The sequence below is a fragment of the Pelophylax lessonae genome (genome assembly GCF_965119305.1).
Source record: "Pelophylax lessonae genome assembly, chromosome: 3".
NCBI lineage: Eukaryota > Metazoa > Chordata > Amphibia > Anura > Ranidae > Pelophylax > Pelophylax lessonae.
The window spans coordinates 562,591,917-562,611,688 of record NC_138770.1 but is presented as its reverse complement, the minus strand read 5'-3'; the positions used below and the strand labels follow the sequence as shown (position 1 = coordinate 562,611,688).

At 41.6% G+C, this 19,772-nt stretch overlaps 1 protein-coding gene across 2 annotated transcripts in view; it reads left to right on the top strand.

Moving 5' to 3' along the window:
• RALGAPA2 (Ral GTPase activating protein catalytic subunit alpha 2) overlaps nt 1-19,772 on the top strand; it is a 685,399-nt gene that overhangs the window by 415,208 nt on the left and 250,419 nt on the right. For both annotated transcript variants that reach the window (XM_082251348.1, XM_082251349.1), the window contains 2 exons: nt 10,050-10,818; nt 13,088-13,159. In XM_082251348.1, coding sequence (XP_082107474.1) covers nt 10,050-10,818; nt 13,088-13,159 — 841 coding nt within the window. The remainder of the gene's footprint in view (nt 1-10,049; nt 10,819-13,087; nt 13,160-19,772) is intronic.

Below are 19,772 nucleotides of genomic sequence, written 5' to 3'. Positions count from 1 at the left end.
GGACCCTGCGGTCTCCAGATTTAACAAAGCAACCATAATTCCAGTTGAAGAGTCCCCAGCCTTTAAGGACCCAGTTGGCTGGAAGGTGGAGGCTGTGGCTCGCAATATGTACAGTATTTACCATTGCACTTATGTCGTAAACTCTGACCGAGTGGGCTAAGCTTTTACTCTGTGACCTGGAGGGGGAGTAGCTCCCCCCACCTTTGCTGAGCTGGCGGACCAGTTGGTCCAGGGGATGCAGTTTATCTGTGATGTCTCTTTGGATGCAGCTCCCCTATTCGCTAGGCTCTCAGTTTCAGCAGTGGTCCTTCGGGGTATTTTTTGGCTCAAATGCTGGTTTGTGGACCTGATTTATAAGAAGGCCTTGACTGATCTTCCTTTTCAAGGGGATAGCCTGTTTGGAGCTACCCTGGATGACATCATTAAGGGTCTTACAGGGGGGAAGAGTACCTTTCTTCTGCAGGCTACTTAGAGCAATGACCCTCGTCGTAGACATGGGCCGTCCTTCTCGGCTCATAAGAAGTTTTTTCGTCTCTCAGGGCGACTGACAAGGGATCAAAGCTGTTCAGGGCCTCCTCTGTTGGATCCAAGCGAACTTGATCTGTCAAGTAGAGAGTAGGCTTATCCAGACCTGCGGACAAGGCTCCATCAGCATGAAGATGCGCCCTCACCTGTATCAGGGGTGGGGGGGACGTCTTCGCTGGTTTCCGGACCTGTGGACTTCCCTGGTACAAGACAAGTGGGTTCACGAAGAAATACAGTCCGGCTACAAGATTGAGTTGCGCTCTCACCCCCTCCCCCCGGCAAGGTTCGCTTCGAACTTGCGCCTGTCCCCGGAGACCGCTTAGAGGGTCTGTTTGGGGCAGTACAAGACCTGTTTCTTTAAGGGGTGATTTTCCCGGTTCCGACATCGGAACATTTTCAGGGTTTTTACTCAAACATGTTTACAGTTCCCAGGAAGGAAGGCAAGGTGCGTCCAATCCTGGACCTCAAGGTGCTGAACTGCTTTGTGCGGTTGCAGAAGTTGAGAATGGAGTCCATTCGCACGGTAGTGGCATCCTTGCATCAGGGGGATTTTCCTGCCTCTATCGATATCAAGGTTGCTTACCTTCACATTCCAATATGTGCCGGTCACAAGCGCTTCCTCCGCTTTGTCGTGGGAGAGGAGCATTATAAGTTTGTGGCATTACCCATTGGTCTCACCTCTGCTCCTCAGGGCTTCACAAAAGTGTTAGCTCCGGTGCTAGCATTGTTACGCCAATGGGGGGATCGCGATACTGGGCTTCTTGGACAACCTCCTTCTGTGAGCGGAGTCTCTTACTGCTCTGGTGGAAAACCTGGAAATCACCATATGAACTCTTGAGGGAGTTTGGCTGGATTCTGAATTTTCAGAAGTCTGCTCTGGTCCTGTCCGCAAAGCTGGACTATCTGGGTCTGACTCTGGACTCGTCTTAGCCTTAGCCAGAGTGCTCCTTCCTCTGGACAAACTCCAAAAACTGCAGGCTGCGATTCGTCTCCTGCTGTCCAGCAGATGGTCGTCCTCCAGACTTGCATGTGGGTGCTGGGCCTGATGGTGTCTACCTTCGAGGCGGTTTCGTTTGCACAGTTCCATACAAGATCCCAGCAAAGTGAGATTCTGGCCAAATGGGACGAGACTTTGCTGTCTCTAGATAATCTGAGCTGGTGAACGAAAGTCCCTGACATGGGGGTTTTATTCCCTGGCGCTTTTAGGCTAAGCAAATCCTCCCTCTCCTTGTATTGGACAGTGGTCACCACGGATGCCAGCCTGTCCGGCTAGGGAGGCGTCCTCAGCAAAAATTCTGCTCAGGGGAACTGGACACTGGAAGAGTTCAGACTACCGATCAGTGTCTTGGAACTCTGAGTGATCATACTGTGCCTGGAATGTTGGACAAATCGTCTTCAGGGATGTCCATTGCGCATTCAATCAGACAATGCCATGGCGGTGGCTTATGTCAATCACAAGAAGTGTCATTGGTTGCCCTGGAGGTAGCTGGCATTCTAAGGTATGCAAAACAGTTCCAAAATACCCTCTCTGCCGTACACATTCCCGGGGTGGAAAACTGGCAGGCAGATTACCTCAGGAGCAGGCATTGGACCAAGGGGAGTGGTCCCTTCACCCGGAGGTGTTTCATCAGTTGAGTCTCCGGTGGGGCATTCCCGAGGTGGATCTGTTGGCGTCCCAGGTCAACAGAAAGGTGCAGATGTTTGTGGCTCGGTCACGGAATCCTCTGGCGGATGCCACAGATGTGTTGGTGGCCCCGTAGGGTCAGTATCGTCTGATTTACGCCTTTCCTCCTCTCAAGCTTCTGCCAAGACTTCTCTGCAGGATAGAGGCAGACCGGATTCCGGTAATCTTAGTTGCCCTGGACTGGCCTCGCCGGACTTGGTACATCGATCTGGTGCGGCTAGACACCGAGGTTCCTTGGAAGCTTCCTCTCAGAGAGGATCTGGTGTCCCATGGACCAATCTTCCATCCTACTTTACAGTCGATGGCTTTGACGGTTTGGCTGTTGAACGCCAGGTGCTGATGCATCTGAGTCAATGATTCCAAAGCTGTTAAAAGCTAGGAAAACTACTTCTAGGAAGATCTACCATTGTACGTGGAAGACGTACATTGCGTGGTGTGGGTCTCTTGGGGGTTCATCCTCGTTCTTTTTCGGTGGCTCGGATCTTCACCTTCCTTCAACGGGGGGGTTGAGCAGAAACTGGTCTTGAGTACTATCAAGAGCCAGATCTTGGCCTTAGTGGTCTTCTTTCAACGGCCCTTGGCCACACATTCCCTGGTGCATACTTTTCTTCAGGACATTCAGCATTTGGCTCCTCAAGTGCGGTCTCTGTTACCGCCTTGGGACCTCAATTTGGTGCTGTCAGTCCACCAGAAGCCTCCCTTTGAGAATCTTTGGGAGATTCCCCTGCTTACACTGTCCCAGAAGGTGGCCTTGTTGGTGGCCATCACCTCTGCGCTCAGGGTGTCGGAATTGGTGGTGTTATGCTGTCATTCACCTTACTTGGTGGTCTAAGAGATAAGGTGGTTCTTCGCCCCTGTTTGTCATTCCTTACAAAGGTTGTCTCTGATTTTCATTTGAATTAAGACATTGTGTTGCCTTCCCTGTGTCCCAGGCCAAAACATCCGCAGGAAATTGCTTTGCATGCCCTGGATGTGATCCTGGAGATTAGGGTGTACCTGGCAGCTACGGAGTCTTTTAGGAAATCAGACTCACTATTTGTGCTCACGGATAGGCCTCGGGAAGGGTTGTCCGCTTCCACCACGACTATTTCCAGATGGATTCCATCAAGGGTCAAGTTCCTCCTTTCCCTATCAAGGCACATTCTACTCAGGCGCTCAGTGCCTCCTGGGTCTTCCGTCATCAGGCATCAGTGACGCAGGTTTGCAAGGCGGCCACCTGGTCATCGGTGCACAATTTAACAGAGTTCTATGAAGTGAATGTGTTGACAACTGCAGATGCTTCCTTTGGCCACAGGGTTTTGCAGGCTGCTGTTTGGAGGACCTGGTCCTCTTTGAGGGGGTATTGTTCTTTTCAGGTGGGCTCCAATACTTTTGGTTGAGCTCCTGTTTACATGGTTGGCTATAGTTTAGCCTTGGGAATTTATTTTTCGCTGTTCCCACCCCTCATGTTTAACACTGCTTTGGAACGTCCCAATTGTTAAGAAGATCAGGAGCTGTGTCTGTCAATGAATGAAAGAGAAAATGGGATTTTGCTTTCATTCATTGACGGACACAGCTCTTCATCTTCATGACCGTAGGGTTATACTGCCCCCTACAGGAGTAGGACAATAGGCAGAGAAAAAAGCTTGAGCATGCCTATGGGGGCAGTCCCTGGGGGTATACTCCTACTTCCTGCAATAGGTATTCGTTTTTTGTCTGCCTAGTCAGGAGTAAGGGCCTAGTTCCTTGCTGGGATCTCTGGTCCTGACAATTTTTTTTTTAACCACTTCTGGACTGTAAGTATTTACCCCCTTAATGACAAGGCCATTTTTTGCAATTTGACACTGCATGACTTTAACTGACAATTGCGAGATTATGCAATGCTGTACCCAAACTAAATTTACATCCTTTTTTTCACCACAAATAGAGCTTTCTTTAAGTGGTATTTGATCACGTCTGCGGTTTTTATTTTTTGCAATATAATCGAAAAAAGAACGAAAATTTTGAGAAAAATGAAATCTTCTACTTTTTCTTATAAAAAATATCCAATAAACTAATTTTTTTGTTCTACATTTAGGCCAAAATGTATTTAGCTACATGTCTTTGATTAAAAAAAAAACCCAATAAGCGTATATTGGTTTGCCCAAAAGTTATAGCGTCTTCAAACTATGGTGTATATACTGGAATTTACGCAGCTTTTACTTTCTGGCTGTCCGTCTCATTTCTGAAGTGCTAAAATGGCGGGACAGTAAACCCCCCCCAAATTACCCTTTTTTTTGGAAAGTAGACACCCCAAGGAATTTTCTGAGAGGCATGTTGAGCCCATTGAATATTCAATTTTTTTTGTCACAGGTGTTTGAAAAAAAAAAAAAAAAACATTGTCATTGAAATTATATATTGCTCACACATGTCATGGCTATATGTGAAATTACACCCCAAAATACATTCTGCTGCTTCCCCTGAGTAGGGAGATACCCCATGTGTGAGACTTTTTGGCAGTCTAGCCGCGTACAGGACCCCGAAAACCAATCACTGCCCTCAGGCTTTCTAAGGGCATAAATAATTGATGTCACTCCTCACTACCTATCACAAATCCCCCCCCCCCCCCAAATTACCCCTTTTCGGAAAGTAGACACCCTAAGCTTTTTGCTGAGAGGCATGTTAAGTCCATGGAAAATTTTATATTTTGCACCAAGTATCAGGAAAATTATTTTTTTTTTTTGTTACACAAAGTTGTAATTTAAATGATATATTGCTCACACATTCCATGGGTTTATGTGAAATGACACCCCAAAATACACTCTGCTGCTTCTCCTGAGTACAGAGATACCACAGGTGTGAGACTATTTTGCTTTTTGTCAAAAAGTTTTGAAAAAAGAAAAAAAAAAAATTCCCTTTCCTTTCTTCATTTTCCAAACAAATGAGAGCTGCAAAATACTCACCATGCCTTTAGCAAATGCCTTGTGGTGTCTGCCTTCCGAAAAGGGCTGATTTTTGGGGGGTTTTGTGCTATCTTGGCATTTCATGGCCTCCGAAACTGTGATAGGAAGTGAAGAGTGAAATCAACAATTTATGCCCTTAGAAAGCCTGAAGGCAGTGATTGGTTTTCGGGGTCCTGTACACGGCTAGAGTGCCAAAGTTTTACACATGTGATATCCCCATACTCAGGGGAAGCAGCAGAATGTATTTTGTATTTTGGGGTGTCATTTAACATATACTCATGGCATATTTGAGCAATATATCAACTAAGTGACAACTATGTGTAAAAAAAAAAAAAAAAAAACATTTTTGCCATTTTCCGAAACTTGTGGCAAAATATAAAATATTCTAAGGACTCAACATGCCTCTCAGCAAATAGCTTGGATTGTCTACTTTCTATTTGTGGGGGGGTTTGTGCTATCTTGATATTTCAGGGCCTCCAAAACTGTGACAGGTAATGAGGAAGTAAAATAAGCAATTTATGCCCTTAGAAATCCTGACGGCAGTGATTGGTTTCCAGGGTCCCGTGCACAGCTAGGCTCCCAAAAAATCTCACACATGTGGTATCTCTCTACTCAGGAGAAGCAGCAGAATGTATTTTGGGGTGTCATTCCACATATGCATATGGCATGTGTGAGCAATTTATCATTTTGTGACAACTTAGTGTAAAAAAAAAAAAAAAAATAAATTGTAATTTTTTCCAAAACTTGTGGCAAATAATAAAATATTTCATGGACTCAACATGCCTCTCAGCAAATAGCTTGGGGTGTCTACTTTCTAAAAAGGGGTCATTTTGGGGTGTTTGAACTGTCCTGGCATTTTATACCCAATATTAGAAGCCTATGCCACACATCACCCACTCTTCTAACCACTTGAAGAAAACGCATTTTCTGACACTTTTTGTTTACATGAAAAAATGATTTTTCTTTTATTGGAAATTTACTTTGAACCTCCAAATATTATATATTTTTTAAAGCAGAGGCCCTACAGAACAAATGTTTTATTTTTTTTTTTGTCACACTGTATTTGCGCAGAGATTTTCCAAACGCAATAAAGGAAAAGAGTATACATGTTTTTGAAATTCCTCTATTAAAAAAAAAAAAAAAATGGCCCCCCCATGTGGATCCATCGTCAATCACAGGCCTGCCACACTGCTGAGCCCTCCCCCTGCCCCCCCCCAAAAAAAAACAGCCTACGAGAATGGCAGACCGCTGAATGCCTGCTCTGCTGTTTGACAGTTCTTAAATAGGTAAGGGACGGGGCCACCTGGTGACGTCACCTGGTAGCCCTGCCCCCTTGTGATATTACCGACCAATGCATGCTGGGTCAGAGATGTCACAAGGGGGCGGTGCCACCTGGTGACATCGGCAAGTGGCTCCAGTAGGCAGTTAGTCTTAGTTGATGGCGGAGCATTTTTTTTTTTTTTTGTTCTGGGCTGGCGGAGGTGTGATTGACAATGGATCAACATCGAGAAACCTTTGGTTTTTTTTATTAAATGTATTTATTTATTTTAAATAAAGGACTTGTCAAAAACAGTTCACTGTTTTTCTTTAGTGTGACACTTTTTTTGATGAATGAGTAGGGGTACAACGTCTGGGTGCTTCCAGATTTCAATAAGTCTCCTGACCGCAGACCCCCAAAACCACCGTCCACTCTTTTCGGGAATAGGCCCTTGTCCCCATCAACAAGGTGCTTTGGGGGGGGGGGCCTTAAGCACCCACCTCCCCATGGTAAGGGCATGTGTCCTGCTATGGTTCTGGAGGAGGGGGGAGGCGCTCGCTCGTCCTCTCACTCTCCCTCCCCCTTTCCTGGCCTACCAGACTGCATGCTAAGATAAGGGTCTGGTAAGGATTTTGGGGGGATCCCACGCTGTTTATTATAAATAGCCGGGCCGTCAATTGCAACCGCGAGTCAATTTAAATTTGCTTTTCTTTTTCTTTAGAAATGTCATTTTTGCTGCAGCAGGTTCTTTACATGGTACAGATGTGCCACTTTACTGACAGACTAAGGGTTCCCCCCAGGCACTATATTTAAAGTAATTATTTATTTTTATTGTTTCACCTAAAGGTGGTTAGCAGCAGTTAATGGTGGAGCGTTTTTTTTTTTTGTTTTTTGGATGCAGGGGGACAAGACATCAGCATGGGGACAAGACGCTTTGGAATGGGGGGCACCTCCCCAAAGCACCCCCCCATGTTGAGGGCATGTGGCCTGGTATGATCCGGGGGGGGGGGGAGCTCGCTCGTTCCCTATATCTAAATTGGGGGATATTGCTTTTTTTATTTTTATTGTTGACACTTTTTTGGTGGATGAGTAGAGATACAATGTACCCCATACTCATTCACATGGGGCGAGTGGGATCTTGGGGCTTCCAGATTCCGATAAGCCCCCTGCTTACAGACCCTCACCACTACAGCCCAGGGTTGTGGGGAAGAGATCCTTGTCTCCCCCACTCTGTTTTTTTTTTTTCTTTTAATTTTGGCGTGTGGTTTCCCTTAAAATCCATATCAGACCCCGAAGGTATGAATTTGGGGGGGGCACACGCCATTTTTTTTTTTTCGGGGAAGCCCGTAGACAGCTGATGACTTACTTGTCTGTTGTCCAGGACCTGCTCCTTAACCAATTCGGGTGTTCGCCGAACGGGCGATCGGGTGGTGTTCAGACCAAAGTTTTGCTCGGCCCAAACAGTTCATCCAACTCTAATCAGGATTGATCAATTTTCAAATATACTGTATATATACTATAGTTTGTAGACGCTACAACTCAGTTACTATTCACTTACTGGGATTTATTTTCTTTTTTTCCCCACCAAAGACATGTTGCAGAATACATTCCGAGCTAAATTTATGAAGAAATGTTTTTGGGATAGGTTTTATAATGGAAAGTAGAAAATATAGTTTTGGGTTTATATAAAAAAAAAATGTTTTTTTTGTTTATTTAGCAAAAAAAAAGAAAAAACATTGGTGATTAAATACCATCAAAAGAAAGCTATATTTTTGTGATATAAATTTAATTTGCATACAATGTTGCATCCCCCCCCCCCCCCCCCAAAAAAAAAAAGGCAAATGCTTAAAATCTATTGTAAATCATGTTGTTCAGCAGATCCATGTCAATTACAATGAACGATACCTGGGAAATGACAACTCCAGTCCATGCTGCAAACTGTACACAAAGGGCTGATTATACCCAGTAATGTCATTGACCAAATATAGCCATGTGACCATATTTGGTCATTGATGTCTGCACTATCCCTGTCCTTTTCTTTACATGGCTAATGATTCCCAACAGCAAATGAAATGGGGCTGGGTGATGTTACTGGTTGCTAAGGACATGGTGGGTACGGCAATTGCTGCTTCCTTAACAAGCTGTCATTTGTAGTAGCTTTGGAAAAAAATACTACTGCATACGACTTTCCATATAAGCCTAAAGTCCACCATTCAGACGAACACCCAAACAAGCAAATTTCAGTCCGAACCTGTGTTTAGACAAAACCCACTGCTCGTCCCAAATTGTAACTTGTATGGTGGCTCTTGGTCTCTTTCACTGTTTTCCTCTCTGTCTTCTATTTCTCTCCCCATCTTCTTCTCTTTCTCATGCCCCTGTATATTTCTGTTTTACTCACCTCTCTTTTGTTTTTCTGTTCTGTTTGCACATATTTATATTTTTTCCCTGAATAAAGAATAATTTAGTACAAAAAGTACTTGCTCGCCCAAATTCATGGAAGTAGTATTAAGCTTGTTCTAGGCAATTACGTCAAACATTTATGCCTGATGGCCTTGTAAAAGTCATTAAATGTAATGAAAATTGTTCAGTATTGTCAAGAGAGTAATGTTAGTGCAAGTGATATTGTAGTTTTGTATTTTGAGCTAAAAGCAACAGTTTGCTTTATAGCTAATCTTTAAATAATCTTATGTGATGCTTATTAAATAGTGTCTTACTTATTTAGTAAGGTTCTTTAATGTCATGTTAGTTGGTAAACTCTGTATACATCAGTGACAGTTTATTTAATTATTTGGTTTTATTTTTTATTTTAATAAGCTGATACTTACTGTATCCACTGTCAGCTAGTGGAATTAAATGAAGAAACTATTGCAAATATTTAATGTGCCTACAGCAAATATGCAGTTTTTTTTGTACGTCAGAACAACAGCTATATTAAAAGTTAAATCCTTATCATGTACAGAATAAGTAATAAAACCACTAATAAGTCGTATATGTAGTTGTGAGAAGTGGTTAGTACACCATGTTATATCAGGTTGGGTATGTTCAGGAATAGCTATACTGTATTTTACAGGTAGTTAAAAAGGGTTCACAGATCACCAGAATAAAAGCAGGTGGCATTGACTGATTACCTACAGTAATGCCTAAATTAAATTCTGAAGCCATAAGTAGGCTTAAATTTAATTATACCTGGAATATACCTTTTAAAGAAGTTGTAAAGGCGGGAAGGTTTTTTAATCTCAATACATTCTATGCATTAAGATAGAAAGCCTTCTGTGTGTAGCAACCTCCCCAGCACCCCCCAATACTTACCTGTGCCCCCTCTCTGTCCACTAATGTCCACAAGTCCCTCAGCCATCTCCCTCCTGATTGGCTGAGATACAGCAGGGCCTAACAGAAGCTCCGTATCTGAATGGACACACGGAGCTGCAGCTCGGCTCGGGTGCTCCCATAGCAGGCTGCTTGCTGTGGGGGCACTCGATTGGAGGGAGGGGCCAGAAGCACAGAAGAGGGACCCAAGAAAAAGAGGATCTTGGCTGCTCTGTGCAAAACCAACTGCACAGAGGAGGTAAGTACAACATGTTTTTTTTTTTTTTTTTTAAAACGAGACTTTACAATCACTTTAACACTAAATTATACTTTATTTTTTATGTTTCTCTTTCAGAAAAGAAGAGAAGAAACCTGGAGCTCATCCCTTTGACAGCCCGTATGGTCATGACACAGCTTGTAAACCACTTGGGACACTATCCACTCAGTGGTGGACCAGCCATTTTACACAGCTTAATTAATGAGAATCAGGATAACCCCTATGTCGAAGCATCAGAGTTGTCAAATGATGTGTTCCGAAGTCCTAACTTGCAGCTTTTTGTATTCAACGATAGTGCTCTTATTTCATATCTGCAAATCCCTGCAGAACATTCTGTTGGAAGGGACTCAACAGGAATACCTGGCGATGTACGGATAATTGTCAGAGATATCTCAGGGAAATACTCTTGGGATGGTGGAATCATGTATGGACCACTGGAATGTCCTGCTGTTTTTTCAAAAGAAAGAAAACTGCAGACATCACATCAGGTCTGTGTATATCAGAACTTGTCACAGTCAGATCCAGTGGAAGGAGAAGGAGTGGATGCCCTTGATTCCCTTTTGGAAAGACTTGGCACTGTTAGTCCAGAGTGCCTACAGCATACGGAGCTGAAGCTGAATGAACCTGCTTTACCGCCTGTTGGAATGAGCCATGAGCAGGAGGAGGAGATCATTGAGGCAATCACAAGACAGAGTTCCAGTGAGGCTGAACACATTCAGAGGTGTAACTGTGACCCTGGTGTCAGGGTCTCATGCCAGGAGGAACCCAGTACAGCTGAGCCACAGGCTCCGTTTTATTTCTGTAGGCTTCTTCTGAATGATCTGGGGATGAATTCATGGGAGAGAAGGTATGTGGAAGATCCCTTTAGGGTTTTTGTCTACTGTGTGATTAAATATTTATGCTGACTGTGTTCAGATCTCTAACTAGTGACTTTAAAGGCACTTTACAGCTACCTGACAAGAAATAAAAATATATGTGTGTGTGTGTGTGTGTGTGTGTGTGTGTGTGTGTGTGTGTGTGTGTGTGTGTGTGTGTGTGTGTGTGTGTGTGTGTGTGTGTGTGTGTGTGTGTGTGTGTGTATTTTAGTGCACTCAAAATACTTGTGACAATAGAAATCTAAATAAAAAAGCGTGTGGAAAATAAGCAAAGAAGAGTCCATCAGAAAAAAACTGTTAATGTCCATATACCTAATGCAGGCATTAGAATCATCAGGAGAAATTAAACACCTCTTGCTGCCTTTGCTGCTGCTCCTTACAAGATCAGGGAAATATACAAATGACATACAAACAAGAAGAGTGCACACTAAGTGCAGTAGAGTTAAACGCTTTAATATTAAATTCAAATGAAAACTGGCCACTCACAAAATTAAAATGGAAAAGGCATGTACTTAACACTCCCATGCAAAGGCTCTTCACAATTATAGTCCTGGATAGCAGTGCTGTCAAATGGAGGATTAGCTTCAGCTGAAGGACAAAGAAGGAGGTCCTTTGAAATGTGTAACTATGACCACTGCTTCACCCACATTTGACATTATACAGAAGATTCCCTGCAGCACACGGGTTGGTTTACTAGAACCGGAGAGTCAAAAATTTGGTGCAGCTCTGCATGAAAGACAATCTCCGTCTAACTTTAGCTTGTTCGGTTAAGCTTTGACAAACCCTGGAAGCTGATTTAGAGAACTGCACCCGATTTTGCACTCTCCAGTTTTAGTAAAGCAACCTCACTGTACCTTTGTAGAGAGCCCTGGTTTGTCCTTAGTGTGTGCTCTTCTTGTTTGTTTCTATAGACCAGCAATAATCAAAGACAAGCCTTGCTATAATTTATGGGTCCATGCTGGAGTTCTAATCGCTCTGGCAGTGAGCAATCCATTTTGCAGATAAGGAAAGCATTTTCCCTAGCAGTAATAAGCAGCGCTGCAAGGGTATACATTTAAATCCTTTTTCTCTCTATAGCAATTATAATGCATTTTTATGCCCCCAGTGGAACAGAGCTGTGCAGGGCAGTTAGCTCATGCTTGCTTGTCTGCCTGGCCTTCCAAAGTGTGCCTAAACCCATTATGTATTTTATTGTAGCTTACCACTTTGTAGATGTGATGGCGGCATCTTTTTTTAGGCTTTTTTCCCCTTTTTTTTCACCTGGGAATCCGGCCAGTAAGTCTGAAGTTTGTCAACATCTTTTAAAAGACCAAGCTATTTAGCAGAAGTAGCAGTTAAATGGTTGAGACAAACCAGTCAACACTGAGAAGGGTGCTTACAGGGTCATTTTTTTATATGCTTAAAACTGTATTCCAAATGTTAAAAAAAATAAAACCTCTTTCTGCAACTAAACATGATTGTAAACCCTTACATATAGCCAGTGAAGGGACTGGCTTCAGATGATACACAGAGATGAAACATAAGTTGTTCCTGTCTATCTGCAATCTTCTCTTCTCCACCACCAATGTATGCTCTGAAAACTCAATGGACCAAGTTGCTGGAGTCTACCAAGACACCAGCACAACTCGCATAGCAGTAAAGGCGTTTCTATGGGATCATGGGAAGCTGTCACAGGTGCTTCAAAATACGCAAACAGTGGCTGAATGTAATTGGATGCAGCTGTTGTTTGGCCTACAGTCTTCCGCCCATTTCTTTTGATTTTTCAATCAAAGGATTTTGGACAGGAACGGGACCAGAATTCTCCAATATGGGGTAAATAAACACAAGCTGTAGGAGAACTACAGGCTCACGTCAATGCTGCCTCATGAAAGTGGGTCTTTATCCTTGGGGACACATATATACCTCCTCCCAGCACAGAAACCGGCTCTCATCCACAGCTTAGTATCATTGTGGATATGAGACCTCACTGTAAAGAGCAGGTAAGTATAACATGGTTTTTATTTTTGGTAAAAAAAAAAAAAATAAAGTTTTTATCCATTTTAAGCAAATCCATTTTTTGCATATTAAATGTCAATGAGCAGCACCTGAAAAGTCCCAGTATCCTTTGGTTTGGTTTTTCTATTTGTAATACAAGTATATTTAAAGTATTTCTGTTGATTTCAGCTTTATAATGATATTTCCCTTAGGTTTAGCAGTAGAAATCACATAAAAGCTAAAGCCTAACCACTTTTCTTTCTGCAGAAAAAATTTCCATCTGTTGAAGAAAAACTCAAAGTTATTAAGAGAACTTAAAAATCTGGATTCCAGGCAGTGGTAAGGATTCCTCTGGAGAACATTTCTTATAGAGTTCAACTTGATTATTTATAATATGCTATGTATGTAGGCATTACTGTAAACAGGGTTAGCTTTCTGCAGAGCTGACATAGGCAATGATCAAGGGCAGCACAGATCCACTAATATGTTGCTGTCAGTAACACATACGCATATATAATGATAGATTCCAGATTGCCACTCTGGAGTATAGTGGTCAGGTACCTAATATTTTTCTCCCTATGCAGGTATTGCATTTGTTTTGGGTTATTGTTTGTCAGTATGCATTCTATTCACCAGTGCATGGGATGTATTATAGATTGGACTATATTATGTTAGATTTCAAACTGTTAGACTTAGAAGTTACAACATCCATCAAAATAATATCTATATCAGACCATGAACCAGTTATAATTAATATAAAGTTATTGGAAACCCAAAATAGGATAAGTAATTGGAAATTAAATGAAGATTTGCTACAAGAGAAAGAGGTAGACAAAAAAGTAAAAACTACAAAAATATTTTCGGGTTTAATGAAACGCCAGGGTTATTGGAGGCCACAATTTGGAAGGCACATAAGGCCTGCATAAGGGGAATCCTGATTGTTATAGGCACTAAAAAGAAAAGGGAAAGAATAAGCAAGATTATAAAATTAACCAGAGAAATATATGAGCTAGAACAAACCCATATAAGAACACCAGATATAGGAAAACAACAGGCCTTGGTCTTAAAGAGAGAGGAATTAAAAGAGTTAATGGAGCAAGACACATGAAAAACATTCAAAAGAATAACCAAAGACAGGTATAAATGAGGAAATAATCCCGGAGAACATCTTGCAAGAATTTTTAAAAATAAGAAATTGATTAGTTTTATAGAGAAAATTAAAAACAAAAAAGGGGAAATGGTTTATACAACATCAAAAATTTTCCAATACTAAATATACTTCTATACTCCGTTAGACTAAAAGGATCCCAGGAAACAGCAATAATAAGATCAAAAAAAAAAATACAGGAATATATAAAAGAGGCAAATTTACCTAGATACCAGCAGAAAAGTTGCATCTATTAGAAGAACCGACAACGAAAGAAGAAATCAAATTAGCGTTAAAAAATACAGCAACAGGGAAGAGCCCAGGACCTGATGATTCATGATCTGATGGCTCATGATTCATTACTATAAAATCTTCAAAGAATTATTAATTTCCAAATGTTGTTCTTATATAAATCTGTTAGACGACAGAAAGGGGTTGAGGAAAAAGTCACTGCAAGCACATGTCCTAGTAATACCTAAAGAGGGGAAAGACGCGACTTTGTGGGAGCACTGGCGTGTGCGGTAATATATAACAAAGATCACAGATATTGAGTTTGCCGATGATCCATGGGTATGCCTATTTCATAAGACAACACAATAGGACAGTACAGAAAAACGGTAGTGCCACATTTATTGAATGCTGCAAAGGGGGTAATACCAAAAAAAGTGGTAAGAGCCAAAAAGCCCCACGATAAGAGTGGTTTAAAAGAGTAGAATATCTATATGAAATGTTTATTTGAACTTATGAATGAGTTAGTTACGAAAGAAGGTCAAGTAGTGAGGTTCAACACAATATGGGAAAAGAGGGTAAATTAAAAAAAAAAAACAAGGAAATATGCAGAAGTATGTGAAGGAAAGAAGTAGTAGGAAGAGAGGTGAGCTGGAACCAGTAAATAGTCGAAGCGGAATAGTGGGTGGCAAAAAATGAGCTGGGGGGAAGGGGTAGAAAAAAAAACCTTTGGCAGTAGAATATAGTGATCACAAGAAATATAAAGCTAAATAAAAAAAATATATATATTTTTACTAAAAAACAAATCAGAAGATATCATTTACCACCAAATATAAGCAATCTCTGCTGGAAAAAAAAGGTATAATTCACCTAGAACGTGTCTATGTTGCCAAATTGTGTTCAGGTATTAAGATTTGTATTACACTCTGTCATGGGTTAATTGTGTACTTGTAGATATTTTTTGGTCTATAATTTACTGAATGTATGATGGTTATTTTCTTTATTTTGTGGTATGATACTCTCTTGTTTATATCTGCACAGATTTAAGTAGGAACTCCTTTGCTATTGATTTGACACTGCGTGTATAATATTTATGAAGTCGCTGCCAATTTATTATTTTTAATTAGTTTTTGTTTTTTTTATGCTTGTTATTTGAGTGCAGCACATTCATTTTGTGAACACTCAATTCCAACCTGGGGGGGGGGGGTAAGTTATGAATAGCAGTGGCAAACAAATTATGTTCTAGTGACTAAAGCACATTTACTGGTTTGTGCTACATTGAGAATCATGTGCAGAAAGGATATGTGCTCATGTCTGCTTGACATCAAAATCTCCTCTTTAACCACTTGCCGATCGTCGCATGTGTATATATACTGCGGCAGTTTGGCCTATCGGCGCTGGATCACATACATGTACATGATCTAACACAAGAGCTCTCTTGTGACAGCAGGGCTGTGCATTTTTTTCTTCTTCCTGCACAGCAGGTAGTAAAAACCAGCACATTGCTTGGTGAAAACACCACACACTAAACATTGTTAGGCACACAGTTAACTCCTTGATTGGTTAACACTTCCCAGCCAGTGTCATTAGTACAGCGACTGTATATTGGCACTGATCACTGTATTAGTGTCACTGGAGATGCCAATGACAGTCAGTTCCCCCCAGAATCAGTTAGTGTCAAAATGTCCGCTGCACTATCACAGTCCCACTATAAGTCACTGATCACTGCCATTGCTAGTATAAAAATAAAATAAATAACATTTCCAGTATATATCCCATAGTTTGTAGAAGCTATAATTTTCAAGCAAACAAATTAATATATAGCACAAAAAGAGATGCTCCCCAAGGAGCTGGGATTTTTAAGGTGCCAATAAACTGAAGAATGAGTTAAACATTTACTACATATTTTGTTTAATTAATTTGAAAAATGATTATAAGACAAAACATATACAGACAGTGATATTAAAATTGCTCCAAAATTATTTTCTGGAGACTAGTTGACATGGTCCAAGGTTAGTAACACTTCTGGGGTGATAATCCCAACATTTTTCACCGACAGATTTGGCTTCTTCAGGGGATAATATATTATAACACCTATGTTAATAAATAAATCAAAATAATAATAATAATACAGCATTTAGGATCACTACGATCAATTTAGGTGAAAAATGTATATGTCAAAATACGAAAATATACCAATAAACAAACAGTGAAGAATTTTTTAGCGTAATACACATATATATATATATATATATATATATATATATATATATAACATGTATAATAAGTGTATAAAATGCATTTAGGTTGATAATGGGTTTTCTTAGAAACCCATTCTCAATCTTATCAATATTATCAATCAATCTTAAATGATAATATATTACCCCTGAAGAAGCCAAATCTGTCGGCGATCTGGGATTATCACCCCAGAAGTGTTACTAACCTTGGACCATGTCAACTAGTCTCAAGAATATATCATTTTGGAGCAATTTTTTTTTTTTTGTGGTGCTCCAGGTGAGGCACGAATTTGGAGCAATTTTGATGTCACTGTATATGTTTTGTCTTATAATCAAGCAATCACTTTTCTAGGGCACTTAGTGTCTCCTGGGGTTTCCGTCTTCAAGTGTCAGTGATGCAGGTTTGCAAGGCAGCCGCCTGGTCGTCAGTGCACACTTTTGCAAAGTTTTTTTGTAAAGTGGTTGTTTTGGCATCTGTGGATGCTTCTTTTGGCTGCAAGGTTTTGCTGGCTGCTGCTTAGAAGACCTGGTCCTCTTTGAGGGTGCATTGTTTTTTCAGGTGAGCTCCAGTTGTTTATGTGAAATGTGAATGCAGCGCTGCTTATAAATATAAATATATAAATAAATAAATATATAAATAATTCTTCTTAAATATGAGTGATATTCTTCAAAAGATTATAAAATCATAAAATCACACAAATCATAAAATCATAAACTTCCTAAAATCAAATGATTTAACACGTTGTGCTATGAATAAATGTCCATTAGTGCATCCTTTTGAGGTGCTGTAGCCTTTCCCAATATTCATAAAGTGCTTGAGTGCTCGAACTGTGCTGTAAGCGGGGTTTCCCCCTTAAGATGTCTACTTACCACCAAGTAGATATAATTAGGCATGAAAAAATAGGCTTTACACTCAGCTTCTCCAATTAATCAATCGAGAAAGGATATTGCTGGAAGATCAAGATTCATCACCCGTGTCCTCAGAAAAAGAAGTTGTTTATGGTTGAGCTCCATGTTACCCGGTTGGCTATGGTTAGTTAGCCTTGGGAATTTTTTTATGATGTTTTCCCACCCCTCATGTTTAACACTGCTTTGGGACATCCCAGTAGTTAAGAAGAATCAGGAGCTGTGTCCGTCAATGAATGAAAGAGAAAATTGGATTTTTGACTTACAGTAAAATCCATTTCTCTAATGTTCATTGACAGACACAGCACCCAACCCTCTGTGGAATTGGCTTTCTTCTGCCACTGCTTGTAACAAAACTGAGTGCCTTTAGCTGAGAGTGGGTGTATACCCACTGGGACTGCCCATAGGCATAGTCAAGCTTTTTCCTTCCTAGTGTCCTACTCCTGTAGGGGGCAGTATAACCCAATGGTAAGAAGGATCAGTCGTGTCCATCAATAAACATCAGAGAAATGGATTTTACGGTAAGTAAAAAATTCCATTACTTTTCATTTGGGTACAGCGTTACATTAATGCGCAATTGCCAGTTAAAGTAGCGCAATGCTGAATAGCAAAATAGGGCCTGGTAATGAAGGAGGTTGAATCTTCTGGAGCTAAAGTGATTAATAGAGTACATGTATTTTGTTTTTGTAAGGTTAACTGTGCATGGAGCATATAGCTACATAATCCCAGTGATTCCAGTGCTGCTGTGAGTGTATGAACAGAAAAAGATCATAGTGTAAGAGAAGCTGTAAAAAAAAAAAAACACCTTGCCTCCCACAATTCAGTGGGTCCTTTAGTTTGTTCGGTGTGAACATCGCCATCCTGCCACGTTGCAAAAGAGGAGTTGCGCACAATTGCAATATTTTCCACATTGACATTAAAGTAGAACTTAAGTTAGAAAATTAAGTCCTATAGATCACATTTAGGCTGGCCCATTTTGCAGGTATAGCTATGTAAAACATTAAAAATAAGTGCCTATATACTTTTTAAAATCCAGTATATACTGTCTTACCCTCCTCTGCACATGCTCAGTTGCTCCCCATTTTTAGACACTTTTAGCCACTGCAGAGTTTTGTACAGGTTGATCTGATGACCACGTTAAAGCAGAATTAAACCCTCCTATCCTTTGCAGCTAAGGAAGCTGCTTCTGTTTGATCTGCAACTGCCATGGTTCTGCACATGTGATCAGTAATGACACCAGCCATTTGATGGTTTGACAGCTTGTTTGGACACAAGCAAATGTGCCAGTTGGCAATCCTGGCATTCCAGGAATGTAACTGTTTTTTTAAACTGTTAAATCAATGGGTTTAGTTCCGCTTTATGATTTACCGCTGAGGCTCTGGGCTTTAGCAAAATGGCAGCCTCCAGCAAGACGAAACAGATACAGTGCTGGAAGAAATTTACAGAACACACTCATTTTGATAGCATAATTATTAATGTGGATCATTTGTTCCTTGCTAAGTGACATTTTTCTCTTTCATTCATTGACGGACACAGTGCTCCATAAATCATAACTAATGGGTTATATTGCCTCCTCCAGGAGTAGGACTAGGCAAAACAAAAAACACCTGACTACGCCCATGGGCTGTCCTCAGCTGGTATATAACCCCCTCTCTGCTCTAGGTAATCCGTTTTAATATGTCAGGAGAAAGGACCTAGGCTCCCGGCTGGGATCGCTGATTCTAGCAATTTTTTCTCCTACCTTACATCTTTTTTGTTTTTTTCTCCCGGGAGATCTACAATCAACTACCGGGCTGGGCGATGGGCTGGATAATGTAGATCCAGTGGTCCCCCCAGCCCAGCCAGCGAGTGTGTGCACACTGCAGCTACGAGCTAGGTCGGCCGCGACATAGAATAAAGGACAGAGGCTGGCCCGCGAGTTAAACGTCTCGCAGGTTCGCATACGACTGGGTGTGGGTCTGAGTCGCAGCGGTCCCTTGGCGGACAGCTTCCCGACTTCGGTGGCGAGGATTCTGTCTGGAGCGTTATCCGCACCATGGAAGGATAAGTACAGTCCCCCCTCTACCCCTTTGGCGTTTTTTTGGGGTGGTCGTGGGTAACCTCCAGGGACTGCCGGTCCTGCCTGCAGGTTCCCTCCTCCCATCCTTAAATCCCTCAGTGAGCTGGGCTTCCCCCACTTCTTTTCCCCCCTGTCTAGACCTGGAGTGTGGTGGGGGTCTCAGGGCAGAGGATGCAGCGGAGACCCCTGGGGTCTCCCCCCGCTATCCCCACTCTGTAAGGGTCCTAGGATAGTGTATGTCCTGCCCTGGTAGTTTGGAGGGGTCCCACTGTGGGAGACCCCTAGGTTCATGACCTACGGTTTGTAGTGTGGGTATAGTGCAGGGGGGTCCCAGTGCAGAGACCGGTGCAGATTGCGCAGCGGAGTCTCCCCTAA